Source organism: Rhinopithecus bieti, unplaced genomic scaffold (genome assembly GCF_001698545.2).
Source record: "Rhinopithecus bieti isolate Rb0 unplaced genomic scaffold, ASM169854v2 scaffold_16559, whole genome shotgun sequence".
Taxonomy (NCBI): domain Eukaryota; kingdom Metazoa; phylum Chordata; class Mammalia; order Primates; family Cercopithecidae; genus Rhinopithecus; species Rhinopithecus bieti.
In genome coordinates, this window is record NW_016808724.1 from 1120743 (window position 1) to 1143016 (window position 22274).

The 22274-nt window shown below is 41.7% G+C and overlaps 2 protein-coding genes across 8 annotated transcripts in view; one reads left to right on the forward strand and one right to left on the reverse strand.

Moving 5' to 3' along the window:
• FBXO25 (F-box protein 25) overlaps positions 1-20257 on the reverse strand; it is a 67156-nt gene extending 46899 nt beyond the window's left edge. The window contains exons 1-4 of one of the 7 annotated variants that reach the window (XM_017887066.1): positions 20090-20165; positions 18591-18715; positions 15424-15516; positions 13831-13971 (exon numbers count right to left, since the gene is read on the reverse strand). In XM_017887066.1, the coding sequence (XP_017742555.1) occupies positions 13831-13964 (134 nt within the window). In that variant the 5' untranslated portion in view covers positions 13965-13971; positions 15424-15516; positions 18591-18715; positions 20090-20165. Of the gene's footprint in view, positions 1-13830; positions 13972-15423; positions 15517-18590; positions 18716-20003 lie in introns of all 7 variants that reach the window. The other 6 variants (XM_017887070.1, XM_017887064.1, XM_017887069.1 and 3 more) reach the window with 6 other exon arrangements.
• Positions 17177-21438, forward strand: LOC108538778 (uncharacterized). The gene is made up of 2 exons (XM_017887054.1): positions 17177-17239; positions 20008-21438. Exons 1-2 carry the CDS (start codon positions 17177-17179, stop codon positions 20287-20289), a joined length of 345 nt encoding a protein of 114 aa, XP_017742543.1. The 3' UTR covers positions 20290-21438.
• The last annotated feature ends 836 nt before the right edge of the window (positions 21439-22274 follow it).

Genomic DNA, 22274 nt, shown 5'->3' on the forward strand with positions numbered 1-22274 from the left:
GAAATAGGCACTATTCACAATAGCAAAGACTTGGAATCAACCCAAATGTCCATCTGTGACAGACTGGATTAAGAAAATGTGGCACATATACACCATGGAATACTATGCAGCCATAAAAAAGGATGAGTTTGCGTCCTTTGTAGGGACATGGATGCAGCTGGAAACCATCATTCTTAGCAAACTATCACAAGAAGAGAAAACCAAACACCACATGTTCTCACTAATAGGTGGGAACTGAACAATGAGATCACTTGGACTCGGGAAGGGGAACATCACACACCGGGGCCTATCATGGGGAGGGGGGAGGGGGGAGGGATTGCATTGGGGAGTTATACATGATATAAATGATGAATGGATGGGTGCTGACGAGTTGATGGGTGCAGCACACCAACATGGCACAAATATACATATGTAACAAACCTGCACGTTATGCGCATGTACCCTAGAACTTAAAAGTATAATAAAAAAAAGAAAAATAAATAAATAAATAAATATGCATATATATGTATGTGTGTATGTGTATATATGTATCTTCTTACTTTTCAAATTATTGAAATTACTTTTACTGAGCCTCTGTATTGACAGCTGATAAATCTTTAAATCCTATATTTAACATTTTAATAAATGCTAAATAAAAAAAAAATAATAATAATAGAAATGGGACATGTGGGGGGTGCTTCTAGGATGATTATGATAAAGTTCTATTCCTTGACCTGGGTGTGGTTACAAGGATGTTTGATTTATAAAATGAAGAAAACATTAATCATTACAGGCAACTTTATAAAACTCTTTGCAATAAGTTAGAAGTAGATGAAACATATTTTTTTAAAAAACATTAAATTTAATGCTATTGCAATATAAAATCATGTTTTTTTCTTAGAGCTAAACAAATTAATTGTAAAATGCATTTAAGAAGAACAAGAAACTATTCTAAAATTCATACGGAATAAAAAAAGAGCCCAAATAGCCAAAGCAATCCTAAGCAAAAAGAACAAAGCCAGAGGCATCACACTGGCATCACACTCAACTTCAAACTATATTTTAAAGCCCCAGTAACCAAAACAGCTTCTGTACTGGTACAAAAACAGACTCATAGACCAATGAACAGAACAGAAAACTCAAAAATAAAGCCACACACCTACAACCATCCAATCTTCGACAAGGCCAGCAAAAACCGCAGTGGAAAATGACCATCCTGTTCAATACATGGTGCTGGAATAACTGGCTAGCCATATATAGAAAATTGAAGCCAGACCCCTATCTTTCACCATATACAAAAATTAACTCAAAATATGTTAAAGATTTCAACATAAGACCTCAAAATGTAAGATCCTGGAAGATAACCTAGGAAACACTCTTCTTGACATTGGCCTTGGCAAAGAATTTTTGGCTAAGTTCCCAAAAACAATTGCAACAAAAAACAAAGATTGGCAAGTAGAATTTAATTAAAGAGCTTCTGCACAGCAAGAGAAACTATAGACAGAGAATACAGACAACCTACAGAATGACAGAAATTATTTGTAAACTATGCATCTGACAAAGGCCTAATATCCAGAATCTACAGGGAACTTATGCAAAAAAACAAATGACCCCATTAAAAAATGGGCAAAGGACATGAACAGGCACTTCTCAAAGAAGATACACAAGTGGCCAACAAACATGAAAAAGGCTCAGTACCACACAGCACTAGAGAAATGCATCAAAACCACAATGAGATACCATCTGACACCAGCCAGAATGGCCATTACTAAAAAGTCTAAAGACAACAGATGCTGGCAAGGCTGAGGAGAAAAGAATGCTTTACACACTGTTGACGGGAATGTAAATTAGTCCAGCCACTGTGGGAAGTGGTCTGGAGATTTCTCAAAGAACTTAAATAGAACTACCATTCTATCCAGCAACCCCATTACTGGGTATACATCCAAAAGAAAATAAATCATTCAACCAAAAAGACACATGCACTCATATGTTCATCGCTGCACTATTAACAATAGTAAAGACACAGAATCAACCCAGGTGCCCATCAATGGTAGACTGGATAAAGAAAATGTGGTACCCATATACCATGAAATACTACACAGCCATAAAAAAGGAATACAATCACATCTTTTGCAGCAACATGGATGGAGCTTGACTTAATCCTAAGCAAATTAATGCAGGAACAAAAAACCAAATGCCATATGTTCTCACTTATAAATGCGAGCTAAACATTGAGCACACATGGACACAAATATGGGAACAACAGACACTGGGGACTACTAGAAGGTAGAGGGAGTAGGGGTGGGTTAAAAAAACTACCTATTGAGTACTACACTAACTAGGTGACAGGATCTGTACTCCAAACCCCAGCCTTATGCAGTATTTTCATGTAACAAATCTGTTAATGGACTCTCTGTATCTAAAATAAAAAGGTGAAGAAGAACCAGTAAGCAGAAATAACCAGACAACTCTGAGTAAGAACCACAGTGGTGAAGACTCTAGCCCCAGCTGACATGAAAACACAGTATAAAGCCTCTCTGTTTACATCAGTGTAATGAGGGAAGTCCAGGAAGACAGAGAGAAAACCCCGTAGTCCCAACTGCCCGTGGAAATTTAGTGTGGGAAAAAGAGGTATCTCAACACAGCAGGGAAGGGGCTTTTCAGTTAGTGGTACTGCTGCAGTAACTGGACAGCTACTGCACAAAGACACAAACAGATTTGTTCCTCACAGCATGCTCCAAGATAAATTCCAAATGGAGCATAAGTTCTCTTCTCTCTCTCCTGAGGCATAATTCATACACAGCAGAACAGACTTTTAAATACAGTTCAGGGAGTCCTGACCTGTGTACCTCCTGTAACACACACCCAATCAAGACACCATAGAAAGCTCCATACAGCTGTTAAGTCAATCACCAGGGAGGCTCTCAACTCTGCCTCTCCTTGGGAGCTAAGAGGCAAGCCACCATTGCGAGCCCTGTGCTGATGCAGGCCCCAGACACGACTGACAGCACAGTCAGACAAAGTGATGTCTGGCTCGCCTTTTAATTTTCTTAGTGATAACTTAAAAAGACTTTTAAAGATGATTTTAGACTTGCACAAGTTTCAGAGGCAGGGCACACGGTGTCCCCAAGTTTCTACCCACCTTCGTGCAGCCACAGAACAAGGATCAACATCATAAGAGGAACTCTGGCATGGTACTCCCAGCTCAACCACAGGCTTTGTTGTTTTGCCAGGCTGCCCACCAGAGCCCGTCTGCTCCTGGGCCCGGTCCAGCATCCACATTGTGCTTAGCTGACACACTTCCATGGCCCCCCATGCCAGAAGAGTTTGCAGTCTCCTCTCATCACCTTGAAGAGTACTGGTCAATTATTTTGTAGAATGTCCTTCAAACTGGGTTTGTCTGCTGTTTTCTCCTGATTCAACTTAGGGAAAACCACCACAGGTGATGTGCCATTCACACAGCACCACAGGTACCTGCTGCCAATATGATGTCACCTTTGAGCTCTTGGTTGGGGCAGTGTCTGCCATGTTTCTCCACTGTAAAGTATTGTTCCCTTTGTAATGAATAGCTATTTGGGGGGAGACTTGGCAGATATTCTATTTCTCCTAATTCTTTCATCAATTAGAAAGATTTCACCTTGCTGCATCTGTCAAGGGACTGTGCTTATAACAATTATCACGGTGGCTTTCTATTTCCCTTATTCTTTCTACATTTATTAACTGGAATTATCCTGCAAGGAAGAGCTGTTCCTTATCCCTCACTTATGCATTCATTTATGTATTGATATCAGCCTAAATGGATGGCCATTTCTTTTCTTTTTTAGGTTATAATCCATTACTACTGTTGTTTATCCTGTGGCTCGAACTGCTCCAGCTTTGGCCAACGGAGCACTTTTTGGTGGGCATCTGCCCTCCTGACATCTGACAGGCTCCCATCACTCACCTTTCACTTGCCCTACCCCAGCCCTGGAACCAACCCCTTCCCTGAGGAGCCCTTAGGATCCAGCATCTCAGCCTGGCTCTGGTCACTGATGCAGGTGTCACTGCTCTAAGGCCCTCTGTGGACAGATGTGTTATACATACATAGACCCCCATTTCTCTCTCTCTGAAAAAACCAACAGCCCTAGTTCACGCTGACACCTCCAACCCTGATCCAGAACCACAAGATAACTCTAGCACCATCCTTCCTTATTTGTAATGTCTTCCTAAAACATACAGTTTTGAGATTGCTAACTCACGCCCCTATGAGAAACAAGTGCACCAACTAGAGGTTTTGTCTTCAGCCTTACAGCATCCTGTCAAAACACTGTTTTCCAAAGTTACTGATAAGTCAGCTAATTCCACATCCACTTCACTATGGTTATCACAGCAGTCCCTAACCTTTTTGGCACCAAGGACCAGTTTCTTAGAAGATAGCTTCTCTACAGACTGGGGCGGGGAGCGGGGGATGGTTTCGGGATGAAACTGTGCCACCTCAGATCATCAGGCATTAGAGTCTCATAAGGAGTGAGTGCGCAACCTGGATCATTCACATGCACGGTTCACAAGAGGGTTCATGCTCCTATGAGAATCTAATGCTGCTGCTGACCTGACAGGAGACAGAGCTCAGGCAGTAATGCTTGCCTGCCCTCTGCTCACCTCCTGCTCCATGGCCCAGTTCCTAACAGGCTACGGACTGGTGCCGATCTGTGGCCTGGGGGTTGGGGACCCCTGGATTATTGGGTAAGTTTGTAATACCATTTGATTCATCTGTCACAGTTTGTATCATTTGGGCACTCCCCCCAATCACACACACACACACACACACACACACACACAAACATCCTTGTTGATTTTAGTGAAATTTTGTGGTGCACAGTTCCATGGGTTTTGACAGGTACACAGTCAAATCTAACACAGTCCCATCACTCCCCAAACTACCTCTCACTCTCTTTGTAATCAACTCCTTTTCCCCAACTCTTAACCCCTGGCAACCACTGATTTGTTCTTCTTCCTTACGGTTGTGCTTTTTCTAGAGCATCCTTTCAATAGAATCATACAGTATGGAGGCCTTTTAGGTTTGGTTTCTTTCACTAAGTAAAACGAATTTAAAATTCATCCATGTTGTGCGAATCAACAGTTTGTTCCTTTTGACCTTTGACTGGTATTCTGTTGTAGAGATGTTACCACAATTTGTTTATTCATTCACCGGTTGAAGGACATCTGGTTTTGAGTGTTGGCAATTACTGAATAAAACTCTATTAACAGTCACATGCAGGTTTTGTGTGAGCATGAATTTTCACTTACCTTGGGTAAACACCTAGGAGTGAGACTGCTGGGTTCTAAGGCAGTGTAACATAGTAAGAAGCTGCCACACTGTTTTCCAGAGCGGCTGTGCCACTCTGCATTCCCAGTAGCAGGGCTGGAGAGCAGATTCCTGCCAGCACTTGGCACTGTCCTTGCCAGCACTCGGATGCTTTGTGGTTGTTCTTTCATCTTAGCTACTGAGGTAGGCCTGTGCTGGTACCTTATGAGGAAGGTGCACAGCCTTCCAAATCACTAGGCCCACTGGGCAGTCTCATTCCCCAGCACATACTGTTACATTTCTAGCTGGTCAGCTGCTTGCCCCAAATGGTACTGTGGCCTCAGGCTAGCTGCAGTGTTTATCTTCCGGACTGCTTGCACCTGTTTCCCTAACAATAAATTATGTTAGGCATCACATGCTTATTTTTCTCTGCTTATTTGCATGGGCTTCTTTGCAATCCATGCAAGTCGTCTGGTGAAGTACAGGTTCACCAAACCTACTGCCCAATTTTTTATTGGATTGTTTTCTTATTGTTGAGTTTTAAGTGTTTTTTATGTGTTCGGGATACTAACTCTTTGTCAGATATGTGACTTACAAATGTTTTCTCTGAGAGCAGAATTTTAAAATTTTAATAATATGCAAATATAGATTTTTTTTCTTTTATGGATTGTGCTTTTGGTATCGTATCCAAAAAACTCTGCCCAAGATCATGCAGACTTTCTTTTGGGTTTCTTCCCTAAGCTCTACAGTTTTTGCATTCTACATTTAGATACATGATCCATGTTGAGTTCATTTTTGTATAAAATGTGAGCTGTACAGGTCAATTTCTTTTTTTCTTTTTTTTTTTTTTGCATATACACATCTAGTCTTCTAGCACCATTTGTTGACAAGATTACATTTTCTCCATGGAATATATTAAGAGGTGCCTTTACACCTCTGTCAAAAATAAACCAACCACTTTTGTATGGACTTATCTGGGGTCCTCTATTCTGTTCCACTGACCCGTGTATCTATCTTTTCACCAATACCACATACCACTCTCTTGATTGTGGTGATTTTATATTTTATAGTAAATCTTGTTCTTTTTTTCTTTTTTTTTTTTTCTTTTGAGATGGAGTTTTGCTCTTGTTGCCTAGGCTGCAGTGCAACGACAGGATCTCTGCTCACTGCAACCTCCGCCTACCAGGTTCAAGTGATTCTCCTGACTCGGTTTCCTGAGTAGCTAGGATTACAGGCACCTGTCACCATGCCCGGCTAATCTTTTTTTTTTTTTTTTTGTAATTTTAGTAGAGACAAGGTTTCACCATGTTGGCCGGGCTGGTCTTGAACTCCTGACCTCAGGTAATCTGCCGCCTTGGCCTCCCAAAGTGTTGGGATTACAGGCCTGAGCCATGGCACCTGGCCGTTGCTCTGCCTTTCTAATGATGACTTTAGATACAGAGTTTCTAATATGTAGAAGTTCATCTTTTTTTTCTTTCACAGTTTGTGGTTTTTGTGTGTAAGCAATCTGCCTACTCTACATTGTGAAAATATCCTGTTTTCTTCTTAAAACTTTACAGTTTTAGCTTTTACAGTTCATTCTACAATCCATCTAAAATTAATGCTATATCCACAATAAGAGTTAGTAGTAGAGGTTCATTTTTCCTCACATGTTTATCCAGTTGAAAAATCCTTCCCTTCCCAATTGAACTATGTTGGTTGAAAAGCTTTGCTTTCTCCGGTTGTTGCACTGTGCATCCTAGTGTTTTGTAAACTATTCTTATCTTCTCAATTTTTTATAAGTGTAAACAGAGAAAATATAATTTCTTTTAAAAGGGTTCTCTTACTTAATAAAGAAATAGGCTGGGCGCAGTGGCTCACGCCTATAATCCCAGCACTTTGGGAGGCCAAGGCCGGTGGATCACCTGAGGTCAGGAGATCAAGACCATCCTGGCCAACATGGTGAAACCCTGTATCTACTAAAAATACAAAAATTAGCCGGGTGTGGTGGTGAGTGCCTGTAGTCCCAGCTACTCAGGAGGCTGAGGCAGGAGAATTGCTTGAACTCGGGAGGCGGAGGTTGCAGTGAGCAGAGATCACGCCACTGCACTCCAGCCTGAGTGACACAGCGAGAGTCCATCCGCCTCCCAAAAAAAAAAAAGAACCAACAAACGAAAGAAAGAAAAGAAAAGGAATAAAATGTCTAATGTTTTTCGCCCACCAAACTAGCTAAAGTAATTACAAAGACAAGGCTGCTGTAAACATCTTGTGCACTGTCCCCAAAAAGCAGATGGCATGGAGCAGACAGCATCTTTAGATGAAGACATACATGCAGCCACACAAGGCACACAGATGCATTTCAGCCATTATTCCCTCATGATGAAACCCTCCCCTTGTGCAGTGTGTAACCTGCACTGACACACACACACATCTTGGGTGAAGTGTGAAGTAATGGGAATTTGTGTACACTACTATTCAGAGTATAAACTCGTGCAAAATTACAGAAAGTAATGTGGCAATACTAGAATTTTAAATATATAATTCTATTAGGAACTTAGATTTCATAAATACACAAGTATGCAAAAAGATGAGATTCCGTCTCAAAAAAAAAAAAAAAAAAGAAAGAATGGTAAGTGGGAAATAGCCAAAATGATGTCACTGGAAGCTTGGACAAATAATTTATGGTATACCTAAACAATGAAATGCCATCATTATAATGAATGAGGAACTCAACATGCACTGACATCAAACAACTAACTTCCAGGAAATACAAGTGGCAGAAAAGGATGAACACGCAATGCATTAGGAGAACACGGTGACACTACCTCACTGGAAAGGGAAAGAGGTGCATGACCTGTGACCCTGCAGTTCTGTTTCTAGGCACAGACCCAGGGACCCTGTGCAAGACAATGTGGATTTACATGTTATTTCAGTTAATGGAACTCTACCTTCCAGCTGCTCAGGCCAAAGCGTTAGTCTCACCCTCAACCCTCTTAGTGCACCATACACATTCCATGTGTCAGTTCCACCTGCAGAATACAGCAAGGATTTGAGCCCTTCCTCACCCACCACCTCCTTTCTCTCCAAGCCATGATCATTTCCCATGGGGGTTAACCCAAGCCTCTTAAGAACTGGTCCACTTGCTTCTGTCCTGCCTCTTGGAAGTCTGTTTTTAACACAGTAGCCAGAACAATCCTGTTAAAACATAGGCCTGAACAAATCACTCCTCTGCTCAAAACCCTGATTCCCCACTTCACTCAGAAAAGCCCTAGTCCTTACCATGACAATAGCTGCTTCACAGCTGGGACCCAGTAAGGCTGGGATCTTGTCTCCTACTGGCCCCGCTTCCGGGCTCCCCTCCCCAATGCTGGAACCCTGCTCTCCCTGAATATGACAGATGATGTACTGCTGCCTTGAGGCCTTTGCACTTTTTCTTTCCCTGCTGGGGAGGCCCTGCCCTCAGACATCCATTCATCCTGCTCTCATTGCCGAAGTTTCCTTCCACAGATGCCTTCTTAGAGGCCACTCTCTGTAGATTTTCCTCCAACACCACCTGTCCTGAGCATTTCTTATCTCTCACATATTACCACACTCACTACACTACGGAACTCATCTTGTCCACTGCCTATCGGTTTCACCAGAATGCAAGCTCCATCAGACATGGGTTTTCACGTTTCCTTTATTGCTGTATCCTGACACCATAGCACATAGGTAAATCCTTAGTACATTTGGACTAAACAGGTGTAACAGTATGTGTGATAACAAGACCAGAGACATCTCTATGTCTGGCTCCTGGGTAGATTTTATCTGACAACAAAGGAGTAGAGGTAGGACTCTGGCCCATTCCATTTCTAAGGAAATCCTTTCTGGAGGGGTGGGGAAAGCTGTGTCCTTCCCATCAAGAGCAGAGAAAAGCCACTACCCCTCACGTAGGAAAAATCCCTAGGACTCTACCCCTGCGGGTAATCAACAGGCAAAGGGCAACACACTCACTGTTCCCTGTGAGATAATTAACGAAAATGAGCCTCTGTTCAGGTGTTCTGGACAGAAAATAAAGATTCAGGATAAAGTTAATAAAGATGAAAATTTTAAATCAACTTAAGGTTCTGAGAAAAAGTCTGATGGCTCTGGATTTCCTGGTGACACAAGAGATCTGGTTGTTTTGGAAAGATGGGGAAGGAGGCGTGTAGGGAGCCAAACATCAGAGGAGAGTGAAGGAGGTTTGAAATATTGATGACACAGAGAGGAGTAGAGCAGGCCAACCAAGCAAACACACTGGGGCTGTGGGCCGCATGGAGGCCTTGCAGGCACATAGCAGATGACCAAGAAACATCAGTTCACAGAGTGAGTGGAAGAACAAATGAGTGAGCAAGTGAAAAGAGCAAATCAACGAGTGGGTGAACAAGGAGGAGCAAGCAATGGGAGAATAAATTCAGGAGAAAGCAAGTGAGTGAATGGATGATGTCCCCACTGTGTTCTCTGGTTGGAATCTTCTTTCTTACATTTATTAGCTGCTCATGTGTTGGTTCATTTAGGGTTGGGAATATGCCATTTGAGTGTGTTTTTTAAAAAAAGACTGGGATGGAGTTTAGGGTATTGGCAAGAGTGTTACTGAAACAATGGATCATGGAATATAAGCTGGACAAAAGGAGACATGAAAAAAAGATGGATAGGATAGAAAAAATAAGTCAACAGTTGAGGTGGTAGTCAGAAAATCTGGAAGGTGAGAAGATTATGCTTAAGGACTGGGATGCCCAAATTCATGGGTTTGCACCATGGGAGGAAAGGACAGAAGGAGATGCTAGGAACAAAGAGGACAGTACCAAGGCCAGAGGCTGTGAGTACCACAGGTGGACACTGAAACCACCAGGCAACAGCAGGGACTGGAGTGGAGAAAATGACCGTAATTCTTTGCAGACTCTGACATCTGGTGAGCATGACCATGCGGGGGGTACTGTGCAGAACAGGATCTGAGCTAGAAAAAGGGAACTTCACCCTTCACGTTCTATGCTTTAGGACACATGAATTTTTTGTTGTTTTTCATTTACAATGAGCACATGTTGCTTTATAATTGACAAAACCCACAAATTTGGGGAAGAGATAATATTAAAGTCAGAGTCAAGAGTTTACGATCCAGAGAAAATCATTAATTTAAGAAGCACTAACAACAAATACTGCTTGAAACAGTTAGTGCTGAGTCCAACACTGAAATTAATTTTCTTTTTCTTCCCTGTCACTAAAGAAAGGCTATAAGGAAGGTCATCTGGATTTTTGCTGAAACCTGTAACAATACTCTAAACATCCTAAGGGGAAAATGTCAATGTGCTAACAAGGATATTTACTTAAATGGATACAGGATGTCTGCTCTCTAAGGTACAGCGGCTTTTGAGCCCAGTACATACTTCAAGGGCTAGAAGGATCTCCTGAATTCTCTATCCCTCATGGTAACCAGAGACTATGTTCACATTCTCATAAGGGAACCAAAATGTAGCTTCTTCTATCTTGTTTCCTTGGGGATGCACAATTTAAAATGCTTTTACAGAATTCCATTATCTTGGGATATCCTGGGAACTACTAGAGTTGAAGATAATTTTGGTAGAACCTTAAATTTATGATGGCTCCCATTGCCAAGCCCACTGAGAACCAAATTACCAAAATAAATGTTAAGACATTCAAATTTGAATAGAAAATATGTTTTATGAGGTATAAATAAAAATAATGCAATAAAAAAGATTTAGTAAATTCAATGCAAAGACCCCAGAAGCACCTCTGCCAAAACTGAGCTGAATGTGTTACATCTGACTACACACTCCCTTGTCAAATGTCAACTTCACAAAAGACCAGGAACAACTTCTTATATATCCGCAACAATGCCTCTAGTTATATTGAAATAACAATAGGCAATTACAGTGCCCATAACAACACTGAAAGCTGACAGAAAAAGTTAGAAATTCTTAACGATATATAGTATTTAGACACTCTTCTTCAATATCTTTCCTTTATAGGAATCATACAATTTCTGTCGTCAAACATAAAACTGAGTGGCAGCAACACCATGCTGGAGAGAAGACCCAGCCAGATTATTTACTTACATTTCTCCAGCTGAACCCTCAGAGTCCTTCTCAGGGCCACCCTTTTGGCTTGTCCACTCAATCTGTGACTCACTCTTTTACTGATCCTGACCCTCTGTCCAGCTGTGCCGACATCACCAAAGGCAGCACTCAACATTTCTCACCTGTCTACTGAAACCCTTCACTGGCTGTCCTCTCTTCAATCTGGATCCCAGCCGACCTACCTTCTATTCTGAATCAACAGCCTAATAAAAGGCTTCCTTAGGTCAGGTTCAAGATGAATCCTCTGTCCATCAAACTATGTTTAAACCTCAGTAATATCATGAATGTTGTTTGAAAGAGCAGCTTAATCAAGGATTCAGAGTATGAACTGGCTGGCTGCCCCCAGATCAACCATGTTGAATTGCTTAATTTCTTACCAATATTATCTAAACTTTTAATACTAAAATGAGTTGAAAGTAAGCAGAAGGATACTAAAGGCCTTCTATTTTCATGCACATTCACAAAAAAGAAAATTAACAAAGTTAGGTAGAATCTTGATTACCTGAATTATTTTTACTGTAGTTCCTTTTCCACGTTTAGAAAGCCCACCTTAAATCAAAGAACTGGGAGCACTATGTTTCTCAAAGACACGTGGGGGAAAGAGAAGGCCGTTTACATAGTAATTTTAAATGGTGGTTACATATGGTCTTATCTTTTTAAAATCAATTTTAGGTTCAAAGTTAAATGTTTTTTCCTTCCAGAGAAAGGATTATATCTACTGCAGTTTCAGGTCACCAATAGCCTCTACCCACAGGTTTGGATTTGCATTTTGGCAGGAACGAACAGAAGTCAGAGGAAGATGAACAAGACGGCAGAGTAGGAAAGGGGGAGGGGTCCCAGTACCGCAAAGCAACTAGGTGGGGTAAAGTGTGGTGCTGACTAGTTCTCGCTCACTGTGCCCCAAAGGGGGCAGCCAGGGTTGCTGTCATAAAGCCTTTTTGCACAGGGATGCTTGTGTTAACAGCAGCCATTGGTTCAAAGGGGTGGATCTGAAGGTAAGTTTGGGGGAAGGGGAAAGGGAGACAGAGGGGTAGCAAGTTACGCAAAGAAAACATATCTCGACTGTATTCTCCAATTCTATGTGTGCAGAGGAAAAAAAACAATTCTCAGACATTTAAAATGTGTTTGAGATGATGGGAAAAAGAACACATGAGGGAAAAAACCAAATTTCCACAAATTCCTTACTGTAGATGCAGCAGTAACATTGTACTTCAAGCATTACAGCTTTTTTTTAAACTGATATTCTGTAATATATCTCCCCATCCTAAAATCCACATTTAATAGTGGCTATTGGGAGTAAATGTGAGACACCTAACATTTCTAGATATAGCCAACCATCTTTAAATTTAAAAAAAAATTGCCATAAAATTATGAGAGTAAAATGACCTAGAAAATTCATAACTGTATATAACATTATGCAATACCAAGAGCATAATTACAAGTCTTAAATAAGTTTTACAGCTATCAACACTAAATAAATCTTAGCATGGCAGAGAACTGCTACAATATAAATTTAACAAATATTATGTGTTATCCTCACAGTAACATAGAAAATTAATTTCTGCTTCATATACTGCAAAAGCCAGTCGCTGGTCTAAAGTTACTAAACTTCTGTCAGAAAAACAAATGGCCCACCAAGCACACAGTTGATAATTACCCAAATGTAAAATAATATACAATAAATGACTAGACCCATGACATTCCAGGAAGGCTATCTCAACACCTTCTTGGCCCTCCAAATTCTCACACGCTACTGTGGTAGACACTGCAGTCATCACACCATACCCACCTACCCTGGTTCTGTGCTCATGCAGTCTCTGGTTTTTACCTGGACACATGGCTAGGCCACAACCCCCAGCCTCCCTTGCACTAGTGCTCTAGCCAATAAGGTATGGGCAAGAACGCGATGCAGGTAACTTTTGGACTGTGCCACTGAAGAAGCACAGGTTGTGTGTCTACCCTTCGGCCTGAACACCAATGTGGCAGGTAATAAACACACCGTTTTGGATCATGCAGGTAAGACCGCACTCTTGGGATGGCAGAGCAACAAGACAGACTGTGCTTGGCCCCTTGACAACGTTACAAGCAAAGTCATCATGCCAACTCAGGTTTTCAAGGGAGAAAAACTGATTTGTCTTGTGTAAGCCACTATTATTACATCTCTGATATATGCCACCAAAACTGTATATTTTAATTTCCTCAGGTTCCTCAGCTATAATGTGTGGTTAATAATACCTCTCTCCCAGATTACCATGAGAATTAAATGTTTTAAATTAAAAAAAAGAAAAAAGCATCTATGTATGAATATTAGGCAATCTACTAGCCTCATTTTTTAGCTAAATAACTTGTTTCTTCACACCAGCCTTCTGGGTGGGCAAGTCTCAAAAGTTATGGAGCTTTGCAGGGACTTGAAAAATAGGTAAGGCCATACATGCTACACTGTCAAATGACTGGTTCTGCTCAGCTGTAACTTACATGCTGTGACTGATGTTACAATGGTTATTCTCTCTTTCAAGTTTCTGACTACAGGATTCACATCTCTTCCAGCCATCTTCTGTCTTAATCCAACTCCATCCAGGAGATCTCCAGTCCTGACCCAAAAATGGCATAGTTCTCCTATAAAAAAGTTAATTTATGTTAAAAAGTATATATAATGCACAAGTTTCTTTTCACTTAGAACATTTATTCATTTATTTTAAAGACTAAAGTTCTTAACATTTAAATATCTGCTCATTAATTAAATGTTGGCTGGACAGCAGTGATAGTGACAATAACATAGTACTCTGATTGTACTAAAGTAATAAAATGGGGTAAGTAAAGGTGGTTTTACTGGCCTAATACTGCATATGCCACGAAAGGTTTACTAGAGGTGACATCCAAGCTCATACCTGAAAAACAAGCAGGGGTCAGTGAGTGTGGAATAAGGAATACAATCCCAAACAAGTATTCTCTCTCTGCCAGAAGTTAGGAGCAACCGAAAATGAAATGTATTCATGTTCAGCAACTCCAAGTAGTTCAGTTTGGTTGAAGCTTACAATAGATGACAGCGAGCGGGCCAGAATTAAGGATGGAGAAGTCATTTAAAGCCTGATCAAGTCAGAGGAGCTGGATGCTATTCTGAGGGCATTGAGGGGCCAAAAAAGGGATGTAAGCAGGTAAGTGATTCAATTAGATTTGTGGCTTACAAAGAACTCAGTATGACACTGAGAACGTATGGGGTGAGGGTCACCTGGAGGAAAGGAGTTAGGACTGGAGGCTTCTGAATGTTGGCCTTTAAAAGGTGAGAGTGTACAGTGGTAGAAGAAACAGAAGAGCAGAGACTGCAGAAACATTTAGGAGACAGAAGCAAACAGCACTTGATGACTGGCTAGAAAGATGAGGAGGAAATCAAGGAAGTTATCTAGATTTTGTTTTGTAGCTTCTGGTTCTGGGATAAGACATACAGAAGGAACAGCAAGGTTTTATTAGGGGAGGAGAGATAAGGGATATTAATTTCAGCTTTGGACATGCCTGTTCAGTCTGAAATACTAGACTCCAGTATAAAAATTATGACTTAAAAAATGATGCAACTTCATGATTGACTTCATGAAGTTCACGATTTGATAAGAGCAAGACCTCGAATGGTAGTTCTTCCCATTGACTTGATTTCTGCTCCTCTTAGTCAGTGATTTACAACTACTGCTATCCATGAACATCGCAGGAAGCTTTTTAAACATTCAAGTGCTTAGTCTCATCCTGTTCCAGTTAAATATGAATATTTGGGGTGAAGGCTAAGTTTATGTAGTTTTTAAAGGTCCACAGATGATTCTCATACACAGTGAGACTGTGCATGAGGCTAAAAACCACCTCAGATGTTCACACTGCTGATTGAAAATGTCACATCCCACAAAGGCTCCCTGACTCCCTGTCCAAACAGCACCCTTCTGCTGCCTCAACCCCACCCCTACCAGCCTAAGCCATTATCTACTGCCTGCATAGTTGTAAGGGCTGTCTGAAAAGATTAGTGTGTTTATCATCTGTTTTCCTCCAAGAAAATGCAATGTCTCGTTCAGCTGTGTATTTCATTACCTTGAACAACGCCAGGAATACAACAGGAGCTCAATAAGTATTTATTTCCTGAATGAATAAATATATAGATCCATGGTTCAGAAGAGAGTTAGACTGGAGAGAGAGAGAGAGAGGAAAATCATGAGCATTTAGATACTAATCAAAACCACACAAACAATATCACAGAGTATGTAGAGAGGGAAATCAAGAGAGAAAAGAAATATCACCCTAAAAAACCCTAAGAAATATCACCATTTAAGGGACCAGCAGATAAAAGCCAAGTAGGAAAACTGAAAAGGAATAGACAAAAAGGTAGAGGGAGAAGTAGGAAGTCAGGAGAAAAATGTATTTCAAGAAAGAAATGATCGACAGAAATGAAAATGTTATAAAAAAGCCAAGCATGGCAAGAGTTCAAAATATATGTTGAATTTAGCTACAGAAAGGTAGCTGAATTACTCAAGCAAAAGTGGTTTCTGTAATGTGTTACTTTAATTTCATGTCCCGAACAGACTTAAGAGTATTTCATAATGTAGAATATTTATATCCTAGAGAATAATGTAGAATATTTATGTCATGGAGAATAAATGAGAGATGAACATCTCCAAACACCACCTCCCAACTATATTTACTGTAATAAACAAAAAACAAACTATTAAAAGGGCACTTATACAATCCTAGAAGACACAAAAAAAAAAAAAAAAAGAAGAAGGAAATTACATAGACTTCAACAATATTCCTGGATCAACTACAAATGCTTAATTCTTGACTGGTGTAGGAAATGTATGATGAAGTAATTATTCTTTACACGAAGAAAATCTCAAACCTTGCTAAACTGACTTATAGTCAGAACATATCTTTTTCAGTCACATAATGATTTAAATTCTTGCTTTAGAAAATACTTTAAATATTCCTTAAATTTCAGCACGATTTTGATAAACTGTCTCACAGACCTGCTTCACAACTACTGAACATCCTAAAATGCAAAACTCAATGCCCATGTTCAGTCAACCTAGAGTTATCTAAAACCGTCTCTAATAGCATACAGCTGATTTTATGATTTTCAAGAACATTCCCACCAAAAGCAGCAAAGACCATGAAGTAGCAGATAACTGTTTGAAGTAGCACCTTGAGTCTCATAAAACACATATAACAGAAAATGGCTGCCAGAACATCTCTGATAATTATCAAATTATCTCTCAATATCAGCTTGAAACTATGGATGCAGAAATCTATGTTTAAAAAAAAATCAAGTGGATAATCCTGAAAAAATACTGCTAACAGACCAAACACAGGATTACTTCAATGACAAACATTTGAGCACCAACTAAATGTTACTATGCTAGGTATTCCTGCCCTCAAAAGTGTGCAATTTAGCTAAGGAACTAACAAAGAACAATAGCAAAACACACACAAATTCCATACAAATGTAATATAATAAAGTATGTTTATGTGTAGATATGTGCGTGTGCATGTATACATACATACACATTATGTCCACAATCTTGTAACTTGTGGTAAAGAGAGAATAACTAAATTTGAGCAGAAAGCAAATCAGTTGGGAAAGCTCTGATGAGAAACTAGGACTTGATCTTGGCCCTAAAGTATGGTTAGATCTCAAATGAATGGAGAGGCAAGGCAAAAAATATCAATCATGGGAATGGTGGGTGAATAAGTATAAAGGTCAAAATGTGTGCCACGATTTGAGAAAAATAAGCAGAAAAGATTGGATAAAATGGAGAAAGTTTATGGGAGGACTGGTACATAAGCTGCAAAAATGACTAGAAGCCAGATCATAGAAGAATATCAGAGAATATCAAAGGTGTTTAGACTTTACTCTGTAAGTAAGTAAAAGTTTTTCAGCAACAGATGAGTGTGAGCAGTGTTGTTCTGAGAATAAATATGTTCTAGGGCTTGTAGGATAGATCAGATGAAAAACATGGAGACAGAAAAAATAACTAGGCAACATACATCTTGCCAACAGAACCTTATCTAGATGACTGTCCTATGTACATCCCGGTATCCTAACAAAATATTTTAAAACTTGATGACACACAAACATCGTACTTATCTGTTGGGACACTATGCCCACTTATCATTTAATACGCTTATCTTCTAGTTTCACAAACAGTCTCTATAATATTTACATAAAGAGCCTGCCTAGTGTTTCCATTACTATAATTCTTTTACAACTACCTAAACACTACAGGTAATTCATTTTAGCAACTCAGTGAGAAATGAATAGTTTGGTCTGAATTTCTCAGCTGCTAAGTTTGATTTCATAAGGATTGAAAGGAGTGAAATGCAGCCATGGAAATAAAAAAACAGTCCATGCCCAAATTCTTTATTTTCAACACAGAGGAAAAGATTTGTGTCTCTGAAGATACGTGTACTTCACAGATTTGTCATGGTATGCTCTTTGGATCACAATGAAGTTTTATCTTAAAGCATAATCTATACAGCTCATGAACTAAAGCACAAACTCTGGATGCAGATTAAAAAACAACAACAACAACAAAAAAAGACAAGTTGCAATTTAAAAGGTCTGGGGTCTGGATCTCAAAATTTCAAAAATACTCCCAATCTGAGGCATCTGAGTTTATAAATCAGAAAACAATGTTACTAAAGTTTTATAGAATGATCATGACCCACTGCTTTTAATGGGAATGTATTTGTTCAGCTAAAAAAAAATGTGAATTGCTAAAGCTTTATACGCTTAATTAAAATTACCTTTGTTTTGGGAATCTGCAAATACAAAAAAACTAGAAATTACTCCTGAAAATTATTAAATTTTTAAGAGCAAGCACTCAAAGGGTGTAGCTTGTATAATTTGCAAATTTTAGGCACATTTTATGCCAAGTTACTTCAGAGAGCCTGCAATGATGAACTATTTTAAATCTTCCCTTAATTTCTATTTCATGTGGTAGGACATGTGGGTGAGGTACTTCAGTAGAAAAGGACTTCATGAAGTTCATTTGCTGGTGGAAACTCTTGTCATGAGAGACTCAGAACAAAAAAAGGTATTTCCTTCAACAAGCAGATTTTTTCTGAATAATAATAATGGCAAACATTTATTAGAGCCTACTGTAGGCTAGGCATTACTTTAAACAATCTACATATGTTGTCTCATTTAATCCTCACACTGTCTTCCAAGGTAGAAAACATTATTCTTGTTTTAAAAGTTTAATTACCTCTTTTATAGACGAAGACACGGAGGCAAAGGGTTTAGTGGAGCTGGGATTCAAACTGATGGAGTCTCACTCCAGGATCCACGCTTCTAACCACTATATGTTTATAATAGCAGCTCCTGAAAACCCTATAAAAACAGATGCCATTAAATTATAAGCTTTCTAACATTTTTTAATCGTCTATTACATATCACTAATATGATCTCAAGTAATGATGAATCTAAATATAAAGACACTAAAACAAGGAAAACAAGATAGGAAAGAAAACTCCAGTCCATTTCAAAAGACCACATGTGTTTCCCTATTTGTTTTGCTCATAAGTGTGTACAAATTTGATCCAAAAAGGACATCAAAAAAATGGCAAACTGAGGGCCGAGAGTCAAAAATAAGATTTACTCTAAGAAGGACGCAGAGATAATCACAGATTCCTCATGGGAAAGGAAAACATGTAAAGACGAGGAGAAAATAGAATACGAAAGAGTAAACGTCTTTTCTGATTAGGGCCCGATGGTAAGGATTCGGAGGCAGCAAGAGACAGCTTCATAAGGGAAGAAATTGTTCTCTAGATTCTTTAGTTTTCAAAATGAGTTTGAATAGGCCCAACGATAGAGGTGGAATCTAATTGAGAAAAAGGTCAAATTGAGCTCTTACTGTGGGGGGAAGGATGCAAACTTAGTGTCTGCTGCAAGAAAAACAAGCATGGAAAAGAATTAACGGGAGGAGACAGAGCCAGAGCCACAGACCAGGAGTAGGGAAAAAGAAAAGTAAGTTAAGGTAAACAGCAGACAGGGCAGAGTGGCCTGGAGAAACGCAGGGTCACACCCAGGCAGGTGTCCACCGGCGAAGAGGCAAGGGCCGGGCCCGGAGGGCAAACGCGGCAGGAGGAGTCCCCGAAACACCTTGCCCAGCGAGGCGGACACAAGCTCGGGCCCGCAAAAGGGCCTAGGAGGGTGGGGGCGTGAAGGGGTGGCCGAAGGTGGGCAGGGAAAGAGGCTGAAGACACGCGGTGCACCTGTAGGCGGCCCCCGTGCCCACCTGACTCGCCCGCGGCTCCTCGAACCCTCCACACCCGCCGGCCGCCCCGAGACCCCACCTGCCGCGCCCGCGATCCAACGTCCGCACCTGCGGCGCCAGCGATCCAACGTCCGCACCTGCCGCGCCCGCGGTCCAATGTCCGCACCTGACGCGCCCGCGGCAACCCCGACCCCACCTGCCGCGCCCGCGGCAACCCCGTCCCCACCAGACGCGCCCGCGGTCCCCGGTCCCCACCTAACCCTCCCACGTGCCCCGTCCCCACCTGACGCCCCCGAGACCCCCACGTCTTCACCTGACTCGCCCATGGCCAGCCGTCCCCACCTGACGCGCCCGCTGGTCCCCAGTCTTCACCTGACGCGCCCGCGGCACCCCTGTACCTACCTAGCGCGCCTGCGGCCCCCAGTCTTCACCTGACGCGCCCGCGGCCCACCCTGCCCACCTGGCGCGCCAGCGACCTGGGCCCGCACCTGACGGCGTCGCGGCGATTATTGCCGGAAGTGGGCCGCGGACTCCCGGCGCGCCGCAGGGAAGCCCCGCCTCTGGCCGCGCTGATTGGCCGGCGCGGATGCGCGTGGCAGTGTTGCTGCCAGGTCCTGACGCCAGCAGCGTGAGCCTGCGTAGTAGGCACCGCCCCTCTGTCCACGCGTGTCCCGAGTGCAGGGCGTAGAGGCGTGGAGGCGCAGGGTGGGGCTTGAGTGGGCAGGGACGGACGGGGTTGGTGCCCGCTATCCCTGCGATCGCCGGGAGATGATGGTGAAGACCTGAGATTTAGGCCTGCGTGGCGGGGGACGATGCCGGTCCAGGTCTTCACGGGAGGACGCCGGCCAGGGCCTTCAGGCGTTCGCGTGTCTTGAAGACGCGCGTCCCCGAGGATGTGCGTGCCCGTGAGAGCATGCGCGTGCCCGCGCCGCGCGGGTCCCACAGAAGCCTGGGCAGCCCCGCGGCGCGTTTCCATCCTGCGGCCTTGTTTCCACCCGGCTGGGCGCCAAGCCTGGGGTGCCTGCACTCTCGGGCATCACTGCGCGCTCACACTCAGCATTCAGGCGCAGGCACCTTCTCTTTATAAGAACAGTTTCGAATCTTGTCAGATCTTTCTAGAAGGTTGAAATGCCCTGGAGGAGCAGCGTGAATAGTTTTTTCCAATTAGGAAAAAAGAATGTGGGGCGGCTGGAGGGGGAGAGGCAGGCGTGGCCGAGAAGGCCAGGTGATTCCGGGAGCCGCAGCCCCCGTGCCTCAGTTTCCTCCCAGAAACATGGAGGTGGCGGTGAGGTCTACAGGATTTCTATAAGAACAAATGAGTTAGCATGTGCAAAACATTTAAAACAGCGTCTGGTGTGTAGCAAGCAAATATGAGTATTAGTCTTTTCCTTGTTAAAAATGTGTGCATCTACATTTGGTGCACATTACAGGAAGTGTATAGTATGGATTCATATTTTGGAAAAGTAATTTTAGAAGTTATTTCTGATGTGCTTATTATAATAGTGTTTCTTGACCACATGTTTTAAAATAATGTGAAGGCAATGAAGTAGGCAATATTGCTTGTACATCCCCAATGTAAACACCTGTGTGTCCCTCCCTCGCTCTTTTCTTCCTTTCCCTCTCTCTTTATTCCTTCCTTCATTCCTTTCAAGGTTGCAGATTATTCCATTATATAAATGTATGAATTTATTCTAATAGTCTCTATGACGTCTACCATGGGCTTTAGAATGTTTGCAATAGTTTGCCATTATAAATAATGCTCAGTAGCTCTGTGATTTAACTTGTGAAGGTGTATTTACCAATAAATCTATGATTGGATTGTTGTGTAAACCAAAAAGTGTCTGAGGCAGATCTCAATTGATTTAGAGGTTTATTTTGCCAAAATTGTGGACGTGCCTGGGGAAGAAGAAACACAGGTTACAGTAGGATTTATGGCCTGTACATTTTTCCAAATATTTAAAGGGAAAAGTGCCAGCAGGAGGAGAAAGAGGGGAGAGTAGGCTGTGAGGCAAGCGGTCACATTCTTCTGAGGCTCTGATTAGAGTACAGCAAATCTAAATTTCACATGTGGAAAGACAGGTATGGGGGAGGGTTATGCATCTATCTCATACTCAGTAGATCTACATTTCACATAAGATAAAGTAAGCTTTAGGGAATAAAAGGCTGTGTGTGTGTGTGTGTGTGTGTGTGTGTGTGTGCTTTTCCTTTTAGCGTAGTAAGTTTGGAGGCCTGAGATTTTATTTTTCTTTCACTAATGGGTCAAGATTAACTGCATATGGGGTATTAGTAGAAATTGCCAAGCCAAGGCCCCACCACCACAATAGGGGACATAGTAATATTAAACTTAGCCCAATTGGCCAGCATCCACACAATTCCTAGTGAAAGAATTCCTGTCTGGATGGTAAAGAGGTAAATTAACTGCGGAAACTCACAAAGCAACAAAAGAAGTCCACAGAATAAGAGCAGGAATTCAGAGAGATCCACAGAGTAACAGTAGGAATTCACAGAGTAACATCAGAACCCATAATGTAATAGCAGAGCCTACAGAGTAACAGCAGGAACCCACAGAGTAACAGCAGGATTCCACAGAGTAATAGCAGGAACTCAAAGAGTAACAGCAGAAACCTACAGAACAAGATCAGGAACCCACAGAGTAACAGCAGGAGGCCATGC